Source organism: Spinacia oleracea, chromosome 6 (genome assembly GCF_020520425.1).
Source record: "Spinacia oleracea cultivar Varoflay chromosome 6, BTI_SOV_V1, whole genome shotgun sequence".
Classification (NCBI taxonomy): Eukaryota; Viridiplantae; Streptophyta; class Magnoliopsida; order Caryophyllales; family Amaranthaceae; genus Spinacia; species Spinacia oleracea.
In genome coordinates this window covers 47,771,441-47,795,734 of record NC_079492.1, presented here as the reverse complement: position 1 = coordinate 47,795,734, position 24,294 = coordinate 47,771,441, and the positions used below count along the sequence as shown (strand labels likewise).

Below are 24,294 nucleotides of genomic sequence, written 5' to 3'. Positions count from 1 at the left end.
ACGAACGACCTCAGATGTTCGAACAAGTATCAAAGGCTGCTGAAACTCCATTGTATCCCGGTTGTACAAAATTCAGCAAGTTGGAATGTGTGTCAATACTTTACAACCTCAAATGTAAAGGTGGTTGGAGAGATGAACACTTTGACACCTTATTGGAGTGGGTAGGTGAATTTTTGCCGGAAGGGAATGATATCCCCACCTCTACCTATTATGCCAGGAAATTGATGTGTCCCTTAGGCTTAGAGGTCGACAAGATAGATGCTTGCCCAAATGATTGTATCCTTTACAGAAAAGAGCATGAACATTTGGATGAGTGTCCAACATGCGGCGCATCTCGTTACAAACGCAAAGGGGCAAATTCAGCTAAGAGGGGCCCGCCTGCTAAGTCTTTGTGGTATCTTCCAATCATACCTAGGTTTGAGCGTATGTTTTCATTGAAGAAACAAGCAAAAAACTTAAGGTGGCATGCGGAAGTGAGGAAGAAAGATGGACTCCTTCGACATCCTGCAGATTCTGTTCAATGGAGAAATATTGATAAGAAATATCCTGAATTTGGTAAGGAGGTTAGAAATCTAAGGCTTGCTTTATGTGCAGATGGTGTGAATCCATATGGAACTCTAAGCAGTCAACATAGCACATGGCCGGTTCTTCTAGCAATTTATAATCTTCCTCCATGGCTGTGTATGAAGCGGAAGCATATCATGTTATCACTCCTCATCTCGGGGCCTAAGCAACCTGGAAATGACATAGATGTGTACCTGGCTCCACTCATAGATGATTTGAAATTATTGTGGAATGAAGGTGTTTCAATGTTCGATGCACACACCAATTCAAGCTTTACATTGCGAGCTATGGTTTTTTGTACCATAAATGATTTTCCGGCATATGGAAACTTGTCTGGATACAAAACCAAAGGAGAACAAGCATGCCCTATATGTGAAGAGGACATGAAGCCCACATGGTTGCATAATTTCAAGAAAAATGTTTACCCAGATTTCAGGAAGCACCTCAGTCGATATCACCCTTATCGTAAGAAGAAGAAAGAATTCAATGGGTTCACCGAGGAAAGAGTAGCTCGTACGCCTTTGACAGGATCACAGGTTTATGAACGAATAAAAAATGTTGAAACCAAATACGGCAAGTGCTACAAGTCCAAGTCTAAAAAGGGTGTTTTGTGGAAGAAAGTATCTCCATTATGGGATCTTCCCTACTGGAGAGATTTGTCGGTTAGGCATTGTCTCGATGTAATGCACATTGAGAAAAATGTGTGCGATGCTATCATTGGGACTTTGCTAAACATGCCTGGAAAGACTAAGGACAATGAGAATGTGCGGAAAGATATGAAAAAGAGGAATATTCGACCAGATTTGTGGCCTGTTGAAAAATCTGGTGCGGGTGGTACTAAGACTTATCTGCCTCCAGCGTGTTACACAATGTCAAGAAAGGAGAAGAAGCAGTTTTGTGAGTGCTTACATGGAATTAAGGTTCCCTCGGGATATTCGTCGAATGTAAAGCGCCTAGTATCTCTCTCGGACCTTAGGTTGGTTGGTATGAAGTCTCATGATTGCCATGTAATGATTAATGTGTTTTTGCCAATTGCACTTCGTGGGATATTGCCGAAACACGTGAGACATGTTATAACAAAACTTTGTGTGTTTTTCAATTCTATATGTGCTAAAGTGATTGATCCGGAGAAATTAGATTCTTTGCACAATGATATTGTTGAAACTTTGTGTCGATTTGAAATGTACTTTCCACCATCTTTCTTTGATATTATGGTGCACTTAATTGTCCATTTAGTTCGAGAAATCAAGTTATGTGGTCCGGTGTTCTTAAGATGGATGTATCCTTTTGAGAGATTTTTTGGGCATTTAAAGGACAAAACAAAGAATCGGGCAAGGCCGGAGGGTAGTATCATTCGGGGAGTCCTTGAGGAAGAGATATCTCAATATGTAGCTGAATTCTTAACAAGGCTTGAGCAAATAGGTCTTCCAAAATCTCGTCATGCAGGGAGGCTTGAAGGGCATGGGGTAATTGGTAAAAATGTGATCTCGCCTCCATCTGAAAGGAAGAATAAGGCACATCTTTGTGTGTTGCAGCATCTTACCGAGGTCAATCCTTACATAGATAAGCATTTGCTAGAATTGCAACAAAAGAATCCTAAGTTGAAGGAAAGAGCGTTGATGCAAGAACATAATCGCACATTTGTTGATTGGTTTAAGAAGGAAGTAGCCGAGGAAATGAAAAAAAATCTAGATGTTTCTGAAATGGTCCAGTGGTTAGCTCGAGGTCCTCGACTATGTGTTCTGTCTTATGAAGGGTATGATATCAATGGGTTCACATTCTACACTAGAAGACAAGATGAAAAGAGTGTGGTGCAGAATAGTGGAGTGAAGCATGTTGCAGCATCTAGGGTCTTTGCAAGCGCCAAGGATAGAAGACCGGTTGATGCGACACAATCATATTATGGTGTTATCGAAGAAATATGGGAGCTTGATTACAACAAATTTACGATCCCTGTATTCCGGTGCAAGTGGGCCAACAACCATAATGGGGTGAAACAAGATGAAATTTTTCCTGGTTTAACATTGGTTAACTTTGATCGATTAAGTGATAGTGACGAGCCATTCATTCTAGCATCACAAGCTAAGCAAATTTTCTATGTGGTAGACAATGTTGATCCTATATGGCGTGCAGTTGCCCAAGGCAAGAGAAATATTCTGGGTATTGATGATGTTGTGGATGAAGATGAGTATGACAAGTACGATGAAACACCCCTGTTACCAACGGCTGTTCAACCGTTACCGGAGGAGGAAGATGCAAATAATACTAATCATATGCGCACAGATCATAGGGAAGGAATTTGGGTTGTAAACCGTAAATGAATAAGATGAGTTGGCTTCTGGGAATAGGTAATTCTAGCTAACTGAATATCAGATTAAATGTATCTTTTCTAGCATTTAGGAAGGTGTAGTTTGTACTTCCACATCTTTAATTCTTATTTTATACTTCCATTGTGTTCATGATTATACTTTTCTAGCTTTCTTTAATTCTTACTGTACTTCCACATCTTACTTTTGTTCCTGACCAAAGTTTTCTAACTTTCTGTGCAGATGACTTGAGATCCCCGAGTCAGAAATTTTCAGAAGCTTTCGGTGATTTGTGTCTTTTCAGAAGTTCTCAGAATCGGAAAATAAAGCACGTATTTACTTTTGGTGAGTTGTGCGTTTTCTCCTAGTGTTGCGCTAATTAACATGTCTCCTAATCTTGAGCTAGAATGACCTAAATCAAAACGAGCGGGCTTAAATTGACCTTAGTTGAATAAATTGACCTAAATTGACCTTAGTTGACTAAATTAGCATAAATATGAACCATAACTACCAAACAAGTCTCAAATGGCATAAATTGATTGAATTGAGTCTAGGTAAGTTAAAACTAATCATATTAATCATTTAAAAGGATTAAAATGAGTGTTTAGGTTCTTTAGTTCAAAGTTGGGAGCGAAAATGTCATTTTAGCTCTATATATGACATATAACGACCCAACGAGCCATAAATGTGCATGAATAGGTTCGAATGAGTTTTAGAAACTTAAAACTATGCATATTAGTCATGTAATAAGAATAAAATGAGTCATTAGGTTCTTTAGTTCAAAGTTGGGAGCGAAAATGTCATTTTAGCTCTATATATGACCTATAACGACCCAACGAGCCATAAATGTGCATAAATAGGTTGGAATGAGTTTTAGAAACTTAAAACTATGCATATTAGTCATGTAATAGGATTAAAATGAGTGTTTAGGTTCTTTAGTTCAAAGTTGGGAGCGAAAATGTCATTTTAGCTCTATATATGACCTTTAACGACCCAACGAGCCTTAAATGTGCATAAATAGGTTCGAATGAGTTTTAGAAACTTAAAACTATGCATATTAGTCATGTAATAGGATTAAAATGAGTGTTTAGGTTCTTTAGTTCAAAGTTGGGAGCGGAAATGTCATTTTAGCTCTATATATGACCTTTAACGACCCAACGAGCCTTAAATGTGCATAAATAGGTTGGAATGAGTTTTAGAAACTTAAAACTATGCATATTAGTCATGTAATAGGATTAAAATGAGTGTTTAGGTTCTTTAGTTCAAAGTTGGGAGCGAAAATGTCTTATTTTAGCATAAATATGAACCATAACGACCAAACAAGTCTCAAATGGCATAAATTGATTGGATTGAGTCTAGGAAAGTTAAAACTAATCATATTAATCATTTAAAAGGATTAAAATGAGTGTTTAGGTTTGTTAGTTCAAAGTTGGGAGCGAAAGTGTCATATTAGCCTAAAAATGAGTTCTTAGGTTCTTTAGTTCATAGTTGGGAGCAAAAATGCCTCATTTTATCATAAATATGAACCACAACGACCAAACAAGTCTCTAATGTGAATAAATAGATCGGATCGAGTCTTGGAAAGTTAAAATTAATCATATTAATCATTTAAAAGGTTAAAATGAGTCCTTATGTTCGTTAGTTCATAGCTGGGAGCGAAAATGCCTCATTTTAGCATAAGTGGTGTTTTCTAGACTTATCTCATATGAGTATATGATTTCATGATATAAGAGAAGTGAGATTGTCAGATTTCCTCATTAAGTTTCTTAATGATTGTTGCTTGAGTTTAAGTGAAACTCAATTACATAATTTCATTTTACGATCTAACTTACATACTACTCCGTACTATACTAGATTAATAGAACTTGTTTATAGAATGAGTTAGCTGCCCTGCATTCTCATATTGCCTCAACAAACACACCAAGAATGACAAAGAACATTGCAGATCAGATCAGCACATGCAGATCAATGCAGATCAGATGAGGGTAGCACTGATCTGTGTTGATCTGTTCTGCACTGATCTGTGCTGATCTGATCTGCACAGATCAGTGCAGATCAGATCAGCACTGATCTGTGCTGATCTGTTCTGCAGATCTGATCAGTGCAGAACAGATCAGCACAGATCAGTGCTGATCTGATCAGCACTGATCTATGCTGATCAGATCTGCACAGATCAGTGCATTCCACATATATAATTTTTCATGCTTGTTGGCTTGTTGCTGCTATAGAGTTCAAATTCTTTGATATGATTTGATTCTTTGAAGGCCGGAGCATGTGTCAACTTAGTATTCTATCAATTGTTCAATTACATTGTAAAGCGATGTTTTGGTCCCTAACAAAAAGCGGAGAGGAATAAAAAGAGGGAAAAGGGGTGAAATGGATCAAGGAAGGGATGTGAAGGTTGGTTTTTCTGGTGATGTATCCATGGTGGGTGGAAGTGAGAGTTGCTTTAGTGGTGACTAGTGAGGTGACGGTGATAGTGGTGGTGAGGTGATGGTGGGGTGGGGTGGATTGATTTGGGATGATGGTGGTGACCATTGAGTCATTGACCAATGAGAGACTGATAGAAATTTGGGGGAATCCAAGTCCAGGGGGAAGTCTGGGGAACCAAACAGCCCCTAAATTTCTTTCTCTCTATGCTGTTCTTATTGATTTTCCATTATGTTGAGCTTTGACATATTTACACTTAAATTTCTCGTTCATTCTTCAATTAGTGCCATCTCTTTTGCATGATCCCCTTTGCACAAACTAGAGACTTAAAATTGGTGGGGAGTGGTACTGTTAGTTGCTGTTGTTTCAAAATTGACCTTGATTTATCTCTTCTGACTGCCATAAAACTAGCATCTGCAAATCCTTGATGAAATTTTATTAACCAAATATTTGGTTAAAATAGTGTCAATTGTTCCTCTATGGTTTCACTTTAAAAAAATGGACTTACCTGACTACCTGTCTCAAGCTGCAGATGCAACAGTCATATTGTTATAATTCGAACAAAATCAACAAGGGGGGAACATTGCAGATCAGGTCAGCACAGATCACTGCAGATCAGATCAGCACTGATCTGTGCTGATCTGTTCTGCACTGATCTGTGCTGATCTGTTCTGCACTGATCTGTGCAGATCAGATCAGCACTGATCTGTGCTGATCTGTTCTGCACTGATCTGTGCTGATCTGTTCTGCACTGATCTGTGCTGATCTGATCAGCACTGATCTGTGCTGATCTGATCTACACTGATCAGTGCAGATCAGATCAGCACAGTTCAGTGCTGATCAGATCAGTGCAGAACAGAGAAGTGCAGATATCACAGATCAGATCAGCACTGATCAGTGCAGATCTGATCAGCACTGATCTGTGCTGATCTGTGCTGATCTGATCAGTGCAGATCAGTGCTGATCTGATCTGCACTGATCAGTGCTGATCTGATCTGTGATATCTGCACTGATCTGATATCCTTCTGTATGCTAGAGCACTGATTTGCTGCTGCGCGCACATTTTGTAACCACTCTTCTGTATGTTTTACTTGATGCAGGAACAACATAGGTACGATGAATGAAAACCAAATTGTTGTTAGGCATGAATCAGAAGGTGGCAAGACTCCCACAACGCGTGACGAATCACAAGATGTTAGTACGATTACAAAGACCATTAAAGGCCGTGGTCCGTCAAAAGGTGTTAAAGTCGCTAAGCCTATGTTCCTTGAGTATAATGTATATAATGTCCCCGATGGACAATGGTCTCATGAATACGGGAAGCAAGTTGGGAGTTGTGCTACTAGAATTAATATTAACGTCCCATTATATCCAAAGGTAGATGAGCAAATCAAGAAGGGGTTTTGGGAGGAGACTAAGGTAAGCATTGGATATTAACTTGATTTGTATATTTTAGGGATTATTTAATTTGATTTAAATACTATTTTTATAATTTAACTTTTTTTAATTATTAACAGCTTATGTTCCACATTACTGATGATTCTAATCATTCGAGGGAGAAATATTTTCATTCTTGTGTGGCGAAACGATTTAGTTGTTTCAAGAGCAAGTTGGTGCGCCGATGGATAACTATGAAGGAAAAGAAGCCAAAAAATCAAACAAACAAGATGCCTTGGGATGTCTACAACCATATCACAGAGGATGATTGGAAGACTTTTGTTAAACATTATTTCCTGCCAGAGTCATTGGTAATGATAATATTTCTTTAACTTGTCCTTAAAGAGTTTTTCATGTAGCAAACTGACATTGGTTCTAGGACAAAAAGTTATCAGAAAAAACATTTATTTCCATCTTTTTATGTTGTCTTTGACAGCTTCGTAGTGAAAAGGCGAGGAAAAGTGCATCATGCAACAAGAACCCACATCGCACCGGCCAAAAGGGTTATAATAGAAAGCGACTAGATTGGATAAAGGATGGACGACTTCCACCAGATGCAGCTTTACCTATCTCGAGTAGCTCCTCGGTGAACTCATCAGTGACCTCAAATGTTAATAGAGTTAGAAAATACAGATCAAAGGAGTGGATTTTGGCCCATCAAGTACAAAATAAAGAGGGAAAGTGGGAAATTGACCCGAACGATTCAGAAGTTGTTGAAATCGCAACAAAAGCTGTAAGTAGCGATAATTAATTAATATTTACTTGCTTTGATTAGAGAATATAAAGTAATTTTACTTTCCTAATTGGCAGTTAGAGTACATCGCAGAAGAGGAAAAAGGAAATCTTTCTTTCGAACAGGGTGAGGATGCCCTCACTAAAGCTATAGGGAAAAAAGATCATCGTGGGCGTGTCAAGGGAACAGGTGGCATGGTTGGTATCAAAAAGGCTTTCGGTCCGTGTATTCGACATAGTAGAAGTGACCATGGTGAAGCTTCATCAGAAAATTACGAATCAATCAGAGCTTCTGTGAAAAAGGAGTTTGAAGGTGAATTAGAGAAAAGGGTAGAGAAGAGGGTGGCAGAGGCCCTCCAAAAGCAACTAAGCACCTTGTTAAAAACAGGACAACTAAACTCCATTTCTACCCCGATACCTGATGACCTCCACTTAAATGATTCTGCCAGAGTTGACCTTGATGTTAGTGCTACAAGAACCACTCGTCACATCTTAGTGCCGCAACCACGCGAGCTAAAGGTACGACGTAGTCACTCTTTTTTAACATAGTTGCTTGATCCTTTTATGTTTTTAGTTGACATTTACTTAATAATCTGTATCACTTACAAAGTTGCATTGAAACCTTTGTTTATGAAGGAAAGGACTCCATGTCGTCTTGCCCTTGAGGAGAAAGTTTCAGGCAACAACATTGTCGTGGCGGATGGTATGGTACAACCCTCAGATGGTGCATTGCCCCAACATTTTACATCGATGAAGCCTGGTCACTATAAAGTCCAAGTTGATTTTGTTTACGACGGACATGTTGATGATATTCTTCCGGTACCTACGGGAGATGGTTTCACTAACTTAGGCGGTGCTCTGGGTAGTTTTGTGCAATGGCCCATACACTTAGTGATTTTCGAAGACGGCGAGGTATATATGTTTTATTGTTTAGAATGTATATGTTCACGCAAGCACATTCGACATCTTACCTACTCTTGTTTTTGTTGAATTTTAAAGGATTGTATTTCACCTCCTAAAAAGAAGTCCAAGTCTAATGTTTCTAAAGAGAGGGATGGTAGCTCCAAGAAAAAGACAACGGTGTTAGCGGCCCAAAAGAAGACAACAGACTTACCATCCAAGGTAAACCCTCTAAAACTCATTCGAACCTAAAATGACATTTTCGCTCCCAACTTTGAACTAAAGAACCTAAGGACTCATTTGATTCTTATTACACGACTAATATGCATAGTTTTAAGTTTCTAAAACTCATTCGAACCTAATTATGCACATTTAAGGCTCGTTGGGTCGTTATAGGTCATATATTAACCTAAAATGACATTTTCGCTCCCAACTTTGAACTAAAGAACCTAAGGACTCATTTGATTCTTATTACACGACTAATATGCATAGTTTTAAGTTTCTAAAACTCATTCGAACCTATTTATGCACATTTAAGGCTCGTTGGGTCGTTATAGGTCATATATTGAGCTAAAATGACATTTTCGCTCCCAAATTTGAACTAAAGAAGCTAAGGACTCATTTGATTCTTATTACATGACTAATATGCATAGTTTTAAGTTTCTAAAACTCATTCGAACCTATTTATGCACATTTAAGGCTCGTTGGGTCGTTAAAGGTCATATATAGAGCTAAAATGACATTTTCGCTCCCAACTTTGAACTAAAGAACCTAAACACTCATTTTAATCCTATTACATGACTAATATGCATAGTTTTAAGTTTCTAAAACTCATTCGAACCTATTTATGCACATTTAAGGCTCGTTGGGTCGTTAAAGGTCATATATAGAGCTAAAATGACATTTTCGCTCCCAACTTTGAACTAAAGAACCTAAACACTCATTTTAATCCTATTACATGACTAATATGCATAGTTTTAAGTTTCTAAAACTCATTCCAACCTATTTATGCACATTTAAGGCTCGTTGGGTCGTTATAGGTCATATATAGAGCTAAAATGACATTTTCGCTCCCAACTTTGAACTAAAGAACCTAAACACTCATTTTAATCCTATTACATGACTAATATGCATAGTTTTAAGTTTCTAAAACTCATTCCAACCTATTTATGCACATTTATGGCTCGTTGGGTCGTTATAGGTCATATATAGAGCTAAAATGACATTTTCGCTCCCAACTTTGAACTAAAGAACCTAATGACTCATTTTATTCTTATTACATGACTAATATGCATAGTTTTAAGTTTCTAAAACTCATTCGAACCTATTCATGCACATTTATGGCTCGTTGGGTCGTTATATGTCATATATAGAGCTAAAATGACATTTCCGCTCCCAACTTTGAACTAAAGAACCTAAACACTCATTTTAATCCTATTACATGACTAATATGCATAGTTTTAAGTTTCTAAAACTCATTCGAACCTAATTATGCACATTTATGGCTCGTTGGGTCGTTATAGGTCATATATAGACCTAAAATGACATTTTCGCTCCCAACTTTGAACTAAAGAACCTAAGGACTCATTTGATTCTTATTACACGACTAATATGCATAGTTTTAAGTTTCTAAAACTCATTCGAACCTATTTATGCACATTTATGGCTCGTTGGGTCGTTATAGGTCATATATTGAGCTAAAATGACATTTTCGCTCCCAACTTTGAACTAAAGAACCTAATGACTCATTTGATTCTTATTATATGACTAATGTTAATTGACTATTGTTATAGGAATTTTCGCATCCAAAGAAGTCGAATTCTAAGCCTAAGTCCAACTTAGAGGTCGTGGGTAGTTGTGATCGTAAAACACAAGAATCAACCACCAAAAGCAAGAAAGCGGGACTTGTACACGATGCAATTCAAGGTCTTGGCCCGTCATGCAAATACTTGCAGTTTATCATGACTTCGGCGCCTGATGATATATATGATAATACTACCATCCCATTGGCGGCCTCAGTTTGGCACTCGGATTTTGATCAAGAAACATACATAACTGCGTCTGATATAGGAGAGTTCCTTCGCGGGGCGTGCTTAAACATTTCAGCGATCCAAGTCTACATATTGTAATTAAATGTTTTATTGTTGTTAATAAAACTATTATTTCTTTGAAGTTTTTTCTCTTTATCGATCTTAATAGTGTAATCTTGTTTATTTTGTAGGTGTTTATTGCACGATCATGCCAAATCATTTGAAATGTCTCGGATTTCGTTCATTTGTCCCGAGATTATGTCAAGCACTAGAATCAAGGCCGACCCTGGAGCGCCAACAATGTATTTGAAAAACATTTTCCAAGCTGAAATTGAAAAGGAGAAGATGGGTAATCCTAACCTAACTAATTGGTTTTTAATCCCATATAATCAAGAGTAAGTGTGTTATATTATATAAGTTTCATATAAAATATTAATTATTATTGTTATTAAATATTTAATATATCATTTATAAATTATACAGAAATCATTGGAATTTATACGTGATGGACCTACGTAGAGGTTATGTATATATTTTCGATTCTGCTAGAGATCCACGTCGAACAGATTATGCATGGGGAATCTTGAGTTTGTAAGTTCTTTTGCTTACAAATTACATTAGTCTTTAAGAAACCTAAGCCAAAATCATATTCATGAGTACCCATGTTTCGTTAATTTTCTAGGGCATACCAAGTGTACAAGTGCAATGGTGGGCATTGTCCGAATAAAACGAGTTTTAAGTCGTGTAAACCCATTCATATAGAGGTATAACATGTTTCTTAATTAGCTTTTTGCTTTGTTTTTATTAATTATTGGCCTTGCAAGATAAAGTATTATGTTTCTTAATCAGTGTGCTCAACAAATCGGCGGAACTGAGTGTGGCTATTACGTTATGAAGTTCATGTTAGAGATAGTCACGTTACAACATGACTATGAAGGCCGGCTAGATGAGGTAATTAAGTAACTAATTGATTCGTATTCTAGACTATTAATACATTGTCATTAGTTGCTTGAATGTTAAAATGTGACATTTCATTTGCATTTAATCGATCTAATATATGCTCCATCAATTTTTTGTTTTTGTAAGGTCTATACTCCGAGGACTGCGCCTTATGCTAGTGAGGAAATTGATGTGGTTCGTGAGCAATGGGCGAAGTTTTTTACCACCAAGTATTTATTATTGACCTGATGGCGCTTGATCGTGTTGGTTTAGATGTTATAGAACAATCTTTTATGTTAAAATGTATGCGTACTTTGAAATTGGAACGTAAATGTATTTAAATGTATCGGTATGTGCACTTTTGGTTTTGGGATATATACAAAACTCCAGTTGTTGTTTTTATATTTGTTATACAGGTTGCGTTATTCTATTATTGTTTTGACAGGTTTCTATATTTGGTGCAAGGCACTCTAGGTATCCCTAAACAAAATTAGAATTTTCCCGCCAAAAGTGCTTTTTTGCAGCGTACATATATGTTGTACGCTGCAACAAGGGAAAAAAATTTCGCAAAAATTCAGACTTGTTGCAGCGTACAAATAAATGTACGCTGCAAAAAATTGAGTAATTCAGACTTGTTGCAGCGTACAAATAAATGTACGCTGCAAAAAGTTGGGTCTGTTGCAGCGGGCTTTTATATGTACGCTGCAACAAGTCCAAAATTTTGCCAATTTTTTGGCACTTGTTGCAGCGTACATCTAAAAGCCCGCTGCAACAAATCACTTTTTGCAGCGAACATGTACGCTGCAACAAGTTCAGACTTGTTGCAGGCCCCCCAGTTGCAGCATACGATGTACGCTGCAACAGGGGTCTAAAAGCCCGCTGCAATAAGGGTTTTTTCTACTAGTGGTAGTTGTTAGGTTATGATACATATGACAATTCATAAATCATGCGGAAAAACCATAAAGCCAGGAAAACATATTATTTACACATAATCATTTAGCATAGTTGAGATGCATACTCTTTGTTGCGTGCCTTCCCTAGCTGCGCCCGAACCGAACAAGAACAATTCTTTAGGACTCCAAGTGTCGTCCCTCCGTAGATAGTCCACAGCACGTCCGGATCCGCCTTAAGATTGACCAACTAGAATCGCCCTTAAGGTACTATTATTTTCGGCACTTTATAGGCAATTGTGTAACTGAATTTTGCTCTCAAAAACCCACTTTGAATACTTGAATCCTCGATGTAAATATGTGACCCTAGGCACCTATTTATAGAGTTTATGGAAAAGGATTTGGAATCCTATTAGGATACTAATTTATTTAATTATAATCCTACTAGGACTCTAATTAAATAAACTAAATCTTTTCGGATTAGATTTAATCATATGACAAATCCCGGTAGCTTTAGGATTCGAGTAGCACACAAACACACACGCATGCACAGCAGCCCACGAGGGGCGCTATGCGCGCGCGCGCGCAGCCCGCGAGCTCGCAGCCCACTGTCGCAAGCCCACACGCTGCCGCAGCCTTGGCGCGCGCTGGGCCTGCCTTGCGGTGGGCCTGGCGCAGCCTTGGCTGGTGCGTTTGTGGCACGCTGGCTTGCTGGGCGATGGCCCAGCTTCGTGCTGGGCCTTCGTCTGGCAGGCCTCGTCCGATGCTAATTCGTACGATACGCTTCCAATTAATTTCCCGATTCCGGAATGCATTTCCGATACGAACAATATTCAACATTTCCGATTCCGGAATCAATTTCCGTTTCGAACAAATATTTAATATTTCCGTTTCCGGAATTATTTTCCGATTCCGATAATATTTCCGATTATGACAATATTTCCGTTTCCGGCAATATTTCCGATTCCGGCAATATTTCCATTTCCGATAATATTTTCCGATACGTACCATGTTTCCGTTTCCGGCAACATCCACGACTTGGATAATATTTATATTTCCGATACGATCCATATTTCCGTTTCCGGCAATATCGTCGTTTCCGGAGTATTCATTTCTTGCCTGTGACGATCTCAGCTCCCACTGAAACCAAGATCCGTCGATTCCGAATATCCATAGATGGATTATTTAATGCCATTAAATACTTGATCCGTTTACGTACTATTTGTGTGACCCTACGGGTTCAGTCAAGAGTAAGCTGTGGATTAATATCATTAATTCCACTTGAACTGAAGCGGCCTCTAGCTAGGCATTCAGCTCACTTGATCTCACTGAATTATTAACTTGTTAATTAATATTGAACCGCATTTATTAGACTTAACATTGAATGCATACTTGGACCAAGGGCATTATTTCCTTCAGTCTCCCACTTGTCCTAAGGGACAAGTGTGCATTTCCTAATTCCTTTGTCGCTCGATGCTTGCTCTTGAACATAAGGTAAGAGTTGTCATCCTTATTATGTCCAGAGGTGTTCCTCGGTTTCAGAGTTCAACTGATCAAATAAACAGATAATCATAGCCTATGATTCATCCGAGCACGGCCATGCATTTCACAGTTTCTAGCTCTCCGAGTGGCCTTGTACAACTTTTAAGCATCTCATCCCGATTTATGGGAGGACAATCCCAATCTTGCGATCTTGAGATTAGACTTCGTTTGATAGGTGATTACCTGAGCGTTGCCTTTATAGCCTCCTTTTACGGTGCGACGGTTGGTCAACGTCAAAGCAACCAATTCTCAAACAAATAATCTCAAATCACTCAGGTATTGAGGATTTAGTGTCTAATAATTTTAATGAAATTTACTTATGACAGATCTTCATCTCTTACAGTAAAGTTTCATAGGTCTTTTCCGATACTAGTCTTCCCAAAGTAAGTATCTATGCAAATGATTATGACATTGCCATGTCCACATAGTTCAAGAAACAGAACTACTAGTCATCTTGCATTCTAGTCGTCTAACGTTTTCTATGCGTCCAATTTTATAGAAAACTCCGACCAGGGACCATCTTCAACCTTTGACATTCAAGTTCACTTGATAGACATTTCTTAGTCACAGGACTGGTCCTGACAGTCTATCTTGAATATATCGTCAAATTGAAGGGACTCATCATTTAATAAACCACAAATTAAATGGAAAAATGAATTCTTTTCATTTATTGTGAATGATTAACCAATAATGTTTTACAAAGATTTAAACTCTAAAACTTTAAAACATTAAACAGGGTCATCAAAGCCATTCTCCAATATGCTTGATTCCCATAGCTGCAGTGTGCGAGTTGTGCTTCGCCTACGGCAGAGGTGTAGTTAATGGATCTGATATGTTGTCATCAGTTCCAATCTTGTTTATCTCGACTTCTTTTCTTTCAACGAACTCTCGTAGAAGGTGAAATCTACGAAGTACATGCTTGACTCTCTGGTGGTGTCTAGGTTCCTTTGCCTGTGCAATAGCTCCGTTATTATCACAATACAGGGCTATTGGTCCTTTAATGGAGGGGACTACACCAAGTTCACCTATGAACTTCCTTAGCCATATAGCTTCCTTTGCTGCTTCATGTGCAGCAATGTACTCCGCTTCAGTTGTAGAATCCGCAATGGTGCTTTGCTTAGCACTTTTCCAGCTTACTGCTCCTCCGTTGAGGTAGAAGACAAACCCAGACTGTGATCTGAAATCATCTTTGTCGGTTTGGAAACTTGCGTCCGTATATCCTTTAACAATTAATTCATCATCTCCACCATAGACCAGGAAGTCATCTTTGTGCCTTTTCAAGTACTTCAGAATATTCTTGGCAGCAGTCCAATGCGCCTCTCCTGGGTCTGACTGGTATCTGCTCGTAGCACTGAGTGCATACGTAACATCCGGGCGTGTACATATCATAGCATACATTATTGAACCAATCAATGATGCATATGGAATCCCATTCATTCTTCTACGCTCATCAAGTGTTTTTGGGCACTGATTCTTGCTTAGAGTCATTCCATGAGACATGGGTAGGTAGCCTCGCTTGGAGTCCGCCATCTTGAACCTATCAAGTACCTTATTGATATAAGTGCTTTGACTAAGTCCAATCATCCTTTTAGATCTATCTCTGTAAATCTTGATGCCCAATATGTACTGTGCTTCTCCTAGATCTTTCATCGAAAAACATTTCCCAAGCCAAATCTTGACAGAGTTCAACACAGGAATGTCATTTCCGATAAGTAATATGTCGTCGACATATAATACTAGGAAAGCAATCTTGCTCCCACTGACCTTCTTGTATACACACGATTCGTCTGCGTTCTTGATGAAACCAAAGTCACTGACTGCTTCATCAAAACGTATATTCCAGCTCCTGGATGCCTGCTTCAATCCGTAGATTGACTTCTTTAGCTTGCATACCTTTTTAGCATTCTTTGGATCCTCAAAACCTTCAGGCTGTGTCATAAACACAGTTTCTGTTAAAATGCCGTTTAAGATAGCAGTTTTGACATCCATCTGCCATATTTCGTAATCGTAATATGCAGCGATTGCTAACATTATCCGAATAGACTTTAGCATTACAACTGGTGAAAAGGTTTCATCGTAATCCACACCGTGGACTTGCCTGTAACCTTTTGCAACCAATCTAGCTTTGAAAACTTCAAGTTTCCCATCCTTGTCCTTTTTCAGTTTGAAAACCCATTTGCTTCCAATGGCTTGGTAGCCATCTGGCAAATCGACCAAATCCCATACTTGGTTTTCAGACATGGAGTCTAATTCAGATTGCATGGCTTCTTGCCATTGCTTCGAGCTAGGGCTCGTCATAGCTTGTTTGTAAGTCGCAGGTTCATCACTTTCAAGTAATAGAACGTCATAGCTCTCGTTCGTCAAAATACCTAAGTACCTTTCCGGTTGAGATCTATATCTTTGCGATCTACGCGGGGTAACATTTCTAGATTGACCATGATTCTCACCAGATTCTTCTAAAGATCTCTGAGTTTCATCCTGAATGTCATCTTGAGCATTCTCTAGAGTTTTTTGTTCGACTCGAATTTTTCGAGGTCTACTTTTCTCCCACTTGTCATTTTGGAAATGTGATCTTTCTCCAAAAAGACACCATCTCGAGCAACAAACACCTTGTTCTCATATGTATTGTAGAAGTAATACCCCTTTGTATCCTTTGGATAGCCCACAAGGATACATTTGTCAGATTTTGGATGAAGTTTGTCTGAAATTAATCGTTTGACGTATACTTCACATCCCCAAATCTTAAGAAAAGACACATTTGGAGGCTTTCCAAACCATAATTCGTATGGAGTCTTTTCGACAGCTTTAGACGGAGCTCTATTTATGGTGAGTGCAGCTGTATTTAGTGCATGTCCCCAAAATTCTAATGGAAGTTTGGCCTGACCCATCATTGACCTGACCATGTCTAGCAAGGTTCTGTTCCTCCGTTCTGACACACCGTTCCATTGTGGTGTTCCAGGAGGAGTCAATTCTGATAGAATTCCACATTCTTTCAGATGGTCATCAAATTCATAGCTCAGATATTCACTGCCTCTATCAGACAGCAGATCCTTAATCTTCTTGCCTAATTGATTCTCTACTTCACTCTGAAATTCCTTGAATTTGTCAAAGGATTCAGACTTATGCTTCATTAGGTAGACATAACCATATCTACTGAAGTCATCAGTGAAAGTGATAAAGTAGCTGAAACCACCTCTAGCATTTGTACTCATTGGTCCACATACATCTGTATGGATTAAACCCAATAGTTCATTTGCTCTTTCTCCAACTTTAGAGAAAGGTTGCTTTGTCATTTTTCGAAGTAAACATGATTCGCATTTACCATAATCCTCTAAGTCAAATGGTTCTAGAATTCCTTCCTTTTGAAGTCTTTCTAAGCGTTTCAAGTTTATATGGCCTAATCGACAATGCCACAGATAGGTGAGATCTGAATCATCCTTTTTGGCCCTTTTGGTATTTATGTTATATACTTGTTTGTCGTGATCTAATAAATAAAGTCCATTGACTAATCTAGCAGATCTATAAAACATCTCTTTAAAATAAAACGAACAACTATTGTCTTTTATTAAAAAGGAAAATCCCTTAGCATCTAAGCAAGAAACTGAAATGATGTTTTTAGTAAGACTTGGAACATGGAAACATTCTTCCAGTTCCAAAACTAGCCCGGAGGGCAACGACAAATAGTAAGTTCCTACAGCTAATGCAGCAATCCGTGCTCCATTTCCCACTCGTAGGTCGACTTCACCCTTGCTTAACTTTCTACTTCTTCTTAGTCCCTGTGGATTGGAACATAAGTGTGAGCCACAACCTGTATCTAATACCCAAGAAGTTGAATTAGCAAGTATACAGTCTATAACGAAAATACCTGAAGATGGAACGACTGTTCCGTTCTTCTGATCTTCCTTTAGCTTCAAGCAATCTCTCTTCCAATGCCCCTTCTTCTTGCAGTAGAAGCATTCGGATTCAGAAGTGGGTTGACTGACCTTCCTCTTTACAGATTTGGCGCCAGTTTGCTTAGTTGGGCTGGCCTTGTTGCCACCTTTCTTAGCATTCCTCTTCTTTCCAGATTTCTTGAACTTGCCCCCACGCACCATAAGCACATCCTGCTTATCACTTTTGAGCGTCTTTTCAGCGGTCTTCAACATACCGTGAAGCTCAGTGAGCGTTTTGTCCAGACTATTCATACTGTAGTTCAGTTTGAACTGATCATACCCGCTATGAAGAGAATGGAGGATGGTGTCTATAGCCATTTCCTGAGAAAATTGCTGATCCAGCCGACTCATATTCTCAATGAGTCCAATCATTTTGAGAACATGTGGACTTACGGGCTCGCCTTTCTTAAGCTTGGTCTCAAGCATTTGCCTATGAGTCTCGAATCTTTCGACTCAAGCCAGATCTTGGAACATGTTCTTCAACTCACTGATGATTGTGAAAGCATCTGAGTTGATGAACGTTTTCTGCAGATCCGCACTCATGGTGGCGAGCATTAGACATTTCACATCCTTGTTGGCATCAATCCAACGATTGAGGGCTACCTGAGTGACCCCGTCGCCTGCGGCTTCGGGCATCGCCTCTTCTAGGACATACTCCTTTTCTTCCTGCATAAGAACTATTTGCAAGTTCCTTTGCCAGTCAAGGAAGTTCTTCCCGTTCAACTTCTCCTTTTCGAGAATTGATCGAATGTTGAATGAATTGTTGTTTGCCATATTTAAAACTACAATTGAAAAGAATAAACAAATAAATAACCATTCACAGTTTCTCTTAATAAACTTAAATTCTAGCATACATGCATAATTCAATGTTTATTAAGCATTTTATTCAAGTTATGTGTTCCGGCAGGTGTGAATAAAATGATTCCAAGATCCTAAAATCATTGAAGAACTAAGCACAATTTGTCGACTTAATCCTAAAACATCTTAGGTAAGCAAAAGCCTTTTGCTAATAGTCTAGAAACTATTCTTGGTTGATAGGTACGTCTAAGAACTTATTAGGTAAACCTATCGATTTTGCCATGACATAAAAGGAATCCTTACTTATATCGTTGAGTTTCACCAAAACTAACATGTACTCACAATTATTTGTGTACCTTGCCCCTTTAGGACCAATAAGTAACACCTCGCTGAGCGAAAACTATTATTAGATTGATGTAAAGGATATCCAAGCAAGTGTATATTTTGGCATGGCACCTTTTAACTCAATTTTAAGTTTGGAACTTAAGGCTCTTACTATGTTGGTTAGATTTTAAGTGAACTAAAATCCTTAATCATGCAACATAATCAAGCTTTTGATCTCATGCATTTTAAGACATATTTAAAACAATAAATAACCTAAAACATGCATAAGATAAATGTGATCTAGTATGGCCCGACTTCATCTTGAACCTTTAACTTCAAAGTCCGTCTTGAAAATCTCCGTGGGAGGCACCATTTTCTTCAAATAAGATAAGCTATAATTAAAACTAATTACAACTATTTGATGGTACGCAGACCATATTTGAATTGAAAAACAACTTTGGTACTTTAGACCAATTACATTCAAATTAATGGTACGCAGACCATATTTTCTATCCTATTTGGGCCATATTAGTCACTTCATAACCTGCAAAACAGTACATATACAATATATACCATTCACCCATTCATTATCATGAATGGCCCACATAGCTGGTTAGTAAAACACATTATGCATCACGTAAACATTTGCAGCAATTAATCAAGGGCACCAATAATCTACCAATTATTCAGTCCTTATTAATTCTAATCAAGTTGTTTTAACCTTAAGGATTTGTAAACCTAATCAAGAGGTTATGACTAAAAGGGCTCCCACTTAAACCAATAAATTCATATGCTTTACTAATTTTAAACATAAAAATGTATTTCTAGTCTAACCGGAAACATACAAATTTAATTAAAATTTAAAGCTCATATAAATTTATAATTGAATCCAAAAGTTTAATTTAATTTCAGTCGTATTTAAATTAATTCATGATTTTAATTTTAGTAAAATAATTAGAATAAATAAAATTTATTATAATTACAATATTCAAAATTAAAATCCAAGAAAATAATTTAAATTATTAATTTTAAAATTAATTAAAATTACGTAAACTGAAAATTTCAAATTAAAATTTCAAAACGATCTAATCGCAACGCAACAACCCTACGCAACGTACGCCCATGGGCCACACGCACACAACCATCGCTCGCCATGTGCGCGCAGCCTATGCGCTGCGTCGCATTGCTGCTGCCGCTTTCCCTTCACAAGGCATCACGCGAGCTTGTGCTCGCTGCGCGCGCCAGCATTCGATGCACGCGAGCTATCGTTCGCTGCGCTCGCTCGCCAGCGCTCGCTGCGCGCTCGCCAGCGCTCGCTCTATGCGGGCCATTGCTCGCTGCGCATGCTCGCCAGCGCTCGCTGCGCGAGGCATTGACGTTGTGCGTAGCACTCGTGGCACGCGAGCTTGCGCTCGCTACGCGCGAGGCTCCGCACACTTGCGCGAGGCAGTGCGCGCTGTGGCGCAGCACGCTTGCTGCCCACACGCGACTGCTGTGCCTTGCTTTCGCCCTCGCCCATTCGTCCATTGCTCACAGCCCACGACACAAGGCAGGGCTGCTGCCTTGTGCTCGTGCACCATGGCCTTGCTCATTGCATTCGTGCCGCATGGGCGACGAGCTCCCTTGCTCGTCGTCACATGCCCGCACTATACAACACCCCTTAAGGGTAACACGTAGCGTCCATTGCTTTGTGCGTGCAAGTTTCATGAGCGAATCGCATAAAATTTAAAAATTTATATTTAAAATTTATGACAAATTAATAAATAATATTAATTTCATAATTTTAGGGCGAAAAATCGAAAATTTATTATTCAATTGATTTCCGATTAACATGGATTCAAGTCTAGGTCATAAAAATTTAAAATTTAACATAAATTTACAATTTTTATGGTGGTTTTTAATCATAGGTATCTAATTAAATTATAATTAATTATGAAAATCAAATTAATTCTAAATTATTCTAATTTTCAACAAATTAATCATAATTACAAATTAGATTGCATAATTAACAAGGCTAGGCATTCAAACTTGTTAAACATATACAGTAGTTCAATCAAAAATTCAAGATTTATCAACAAGAATCGCAAATATTTAATTTAACATCTTAAATTTACGAAATTTTGCATTCGAAAACTAAAACCTCCGAAAAGTTATAGTTAGGCTTCGAATTTGTCAAAATTTTAGAATTCCTTTTACATGCGGAATTGACACAAAAATCACTCGATTTGGATGAGTAACGAAGAAACTGCCAAAAAACTGCGTACGTATAATTAAATAAACGCAATTTGCAATTAATTAACAATTACGAAAATTAATCACCCCTTTTAATTCTTGCAAATTTGTAATATTTAACCATGTTCATGCAATTTAGATTATGAAAATAATAAGAGGCTCGTGATACCACTGTTAGGTTATGATACATATGACAATTCATAAATCATGCGGAAAAACCATAAAGCCAGGAAAACATATTATTTACACATAATCATTTAGCATAGTTTAGATGCATACTCTTTGTTGCGTGCCTTCCCTAGCTGCGCCCGAACCGAACAAGAACAAGTCTTTAGGACTCCAAGTGTCGTCCCTCCGTAGATAGTCCACAACACGTCCGGATCCGCCTTAAGATTGACCAACTAGAATCGCCCTTAAGGTACTATTATTTTCGGCACTTTATAGGCAATTGTGTAACTGAATTTTGCTCTCAAGAACTCACTTTGAATACTTGAATCCTCGATGTAAATATGTGACCCTAGGCACCTATTTATAGAGTTTATGGAAAAGGATTTGGAATCCTATTAGGATACTAATTTATTTAATTATAATCCTACTAGGACTCTAATTAAATAAACTAAATCTTTTCGGATTAGATTTAATCATATGACAAATCCCGGTAGCTTTAGGATTCGAGTAGCACACAAACACACACGCACACACAGCAGCCCACGAGGGGTGCTATGCGCGCGTAGCCCGCGAGCTCGCAGCCCACTGCCGCAAGCCCACACGCTGCCGCAGCCTTGGCGCGCGCTGGGCCTGCCTTGCGGTGGGCCTAGCGCAGCCTTGGCTGGTGCGTTTGTGGCGCGCTGGCTTGCTGGGCGATGGCCCAGCTTCGTGCTGGGCCTTCGTCTGGCAGGCCTCGTCCGATGCTAATTCGTACGGTACGCTTCCGATTAATTTCCCGATTCCGGAATTCATTTCCGATACGAACAATATTCAACATTTCCGATTCCGGAATCAATTTCCGTTTCGAACAAATATTTAATATTTCCGATTCCGGAATTATTTTCCGATTCCGATAATATTTCCGATTCTGACAATATTTCCGTTTCCGGCAATATTTCCGATTCCGGCAATATTTCCATTTCCGATAATATTTTCCGATACGTACCATGTTTCCGTTTCCGGCAACATCCACGACTTGGATAATATTTATATTTCCCATACGATCCATATTTCCGTTTCCGGCAATATCATCGTTTCCGGAGTATTCATTTCTTGCGTGTGACGATCTCAGCTCCCACTGAAACCAAGATCTGTCGATTCCGAATATCCATAGATGGAGTATTTAATGCCATTAAATACTTGATCCGTTTACGTACTATTTGTGTGACCCTACGGGTTCAGTCAAGAGTAAGCTGTGGATTAATATCATTAATTCCACTTGAACTGAAGCGGCCTCTAGCTAGGCATTCAGCTCACTTGATCTCACTGAATTATTAACTTGTTAATTAATACTGAACCGCATTTATTAGACTTAACATTGAATGCATACTTGGACCAAGGGCATTATTTCCTTCAGTAGTTATGGCTGCTTGTTTGAGAATTAGTTCGCTTTGATGCTCGCTAAACGTCGCACCGTAAAAAAAGACTACAAAAGCAGTTATCGGGCGTACTATGAATCATAGTAAGTTCTTCATAAGTTACAAGAAGGGATTGTCCTCCTATCTTTGATAGGATATGGTGTTGTTGTTGTACATGGCCTCTTGGAGAGTTAGATACCGTGAAAATGCATGGCCGTGCTCAGAATGGTTAAGGCTTAACCTTCTGTAAAAGTTTAACAGTTGAACTCAGCAATTCGAGAAACACTTCTGGACCTAATAAGGATGGCTTGGATCTTACCTTATGTTCAGTAAGTGATCGGGGGGAAAACTAGGTCATTTACTAGTCTCTCCTAATCAAACAAATTACCTAAACTAACCACAAGCAAAGCGGTAAGCAAGGGTCGGAATCCACAAGGACTAAGGTGCGCTAATTTATGCTAATCGAACAACAAGCTAGGTCGAAACGAGTTGGAAAGTCAACTAACCAACTAAAACTAAATCAACTAAACTAAGAAATCAAAAGTAAACGACATTAGGGAATGGGTCAAACAACAACAAATCACGGGATGGACATAAGACAATTGAAAACGGGGAAGATTCACAAGCACTACACGAATAAGCGTTGAATTCACAAATAGTTCCAACCATCTCCCGATGCGCGAACAATTTCCCTAAGCATCAAGGATGAACTCCCGTTCTACCCTATCATACCCGGGGTAAATCAAAATCCCAATTCAACAACATAGTCAAGGTTAGGTCTTTAATCCCTTTCCAGCCCAACTAGACTACTCCAAGCAATCACGGAACACTTAATTGATCAAGCTAAATGCAACATGTATTGGAAATGCCTAAACATGCAATAATTTAATCATGAAAATCCCTAATTTTCAATCACAAACACCCAAACCAATCAATGTTGGGTTTTCACAAAACCCTAATCAATAAACTACTCCATAATCATAAAAACACAAAATTTATAGAAATTAACAACTAAAAACATGATTCTAAACAATAATAACAACTAATCTAAACATGAATCGTTAAACAAAGCAAAAATGAAGAAATAAATGAAGAGGGAGATAGAAATGCTCATTGATTGATTGTTGGTTGTTCAATTCAAATTGTCACACTTGCAAATCAAAACCCCCAATTTTTCATTGATTTTCCTAATTTTCTCTCCATAAACCAGTGGCGGATTTAGAAATTGTACTAAGTGGGGTCACTATTACAAAATTACTGAGAAATTAACTAAATTAGGTACTTTTTAATACAAATTAGTCGAAAATTAACTAAAAATATGCAAAAAAATTTGGCCAAGTGGGGTCAAGTGACCCCACTCCCTATACACTAGATCCGCCAATGCCATAAACTAAATATTGAGGCTAACTCTCTCTAAAACCCTAAGAAAATGTTCTAAATACTTACATCCCAAGTTGGTCTGAAATTTGCTATTTTATACTAAGTTAGTAAAATAAATGAAAATAAGAAAAAGATAATAAAATGAAGTAAAAAGAACAAAAGAAATAAAAAAGAAGGAGAAAAAGATAAGAAAGAAAAAAGGAAAAAGAAAACTTAAAAATAAAATAAAATAAACCCCCCAAAGAATTTGAGTCAGACCCGTGTTTACTCCCCCTCTAAAAAATGAAATCAGC

The 24,294-nt window shown here is 38.3% G+C and overlaps 2 protein-coding genes across 2 annotated transcripts; both read left to right on the top strand.

The window, feature by feature from the left end:
• The first annotated feature begins 1,847 nt into the window (after positions 1–1,847).
• Positions 1,848–8,621, top strand: LOC110803404 (uncharacterized). Its single transcript, XM_056832167.1, has 8 exons — positions 1,848–2,912; positions 3,114–3,215; positions 6,401–6,719; positions 6,818–7,048; positions 7,174–7,470; positions 7,548–7,988; positions 8,106–8,381; positions 8,469–8,621. Exons 3-8 carry the CDS (start codon positions 6,417–6,419, stop codon positions 8,619–8,621), a joined length of 1,701 nt encoding a protein of 566 aa, XP_056688145.1. The 5' UTR covers positions 1,848–2,912; positions 3,114–3,215; positions 6,401–6,416.
• Positions 8,622–10,169: 1,548 nt separating this feature from the next.
• On the top strand, positions 10,170–11,740 carry LOC130464230 (uncharacterized). The gene is made up of 6 exons (XM_056833700.1): positions 10,170–10,494; positions 10,591–10,794; positions 10,883–10,990; positions 11,082–11,163; positions 11,249–11,350; positions 11,486–11,740. The coding sequence occupies exons 1-6, from the start codon at positions 10,331–10,333 to the stop codon at positions 11,585–11,587; spliced, it is 762 nt and encodes a 253-aa protein (XP_056689678.1). The 5' UTR covers positions 10,170–10,330; the 3' UTR covers positions 11,588–11,740.
• The last annotated feature ends 12,554 nt before the right edge of the window (positions 11,741–24,294 follow it).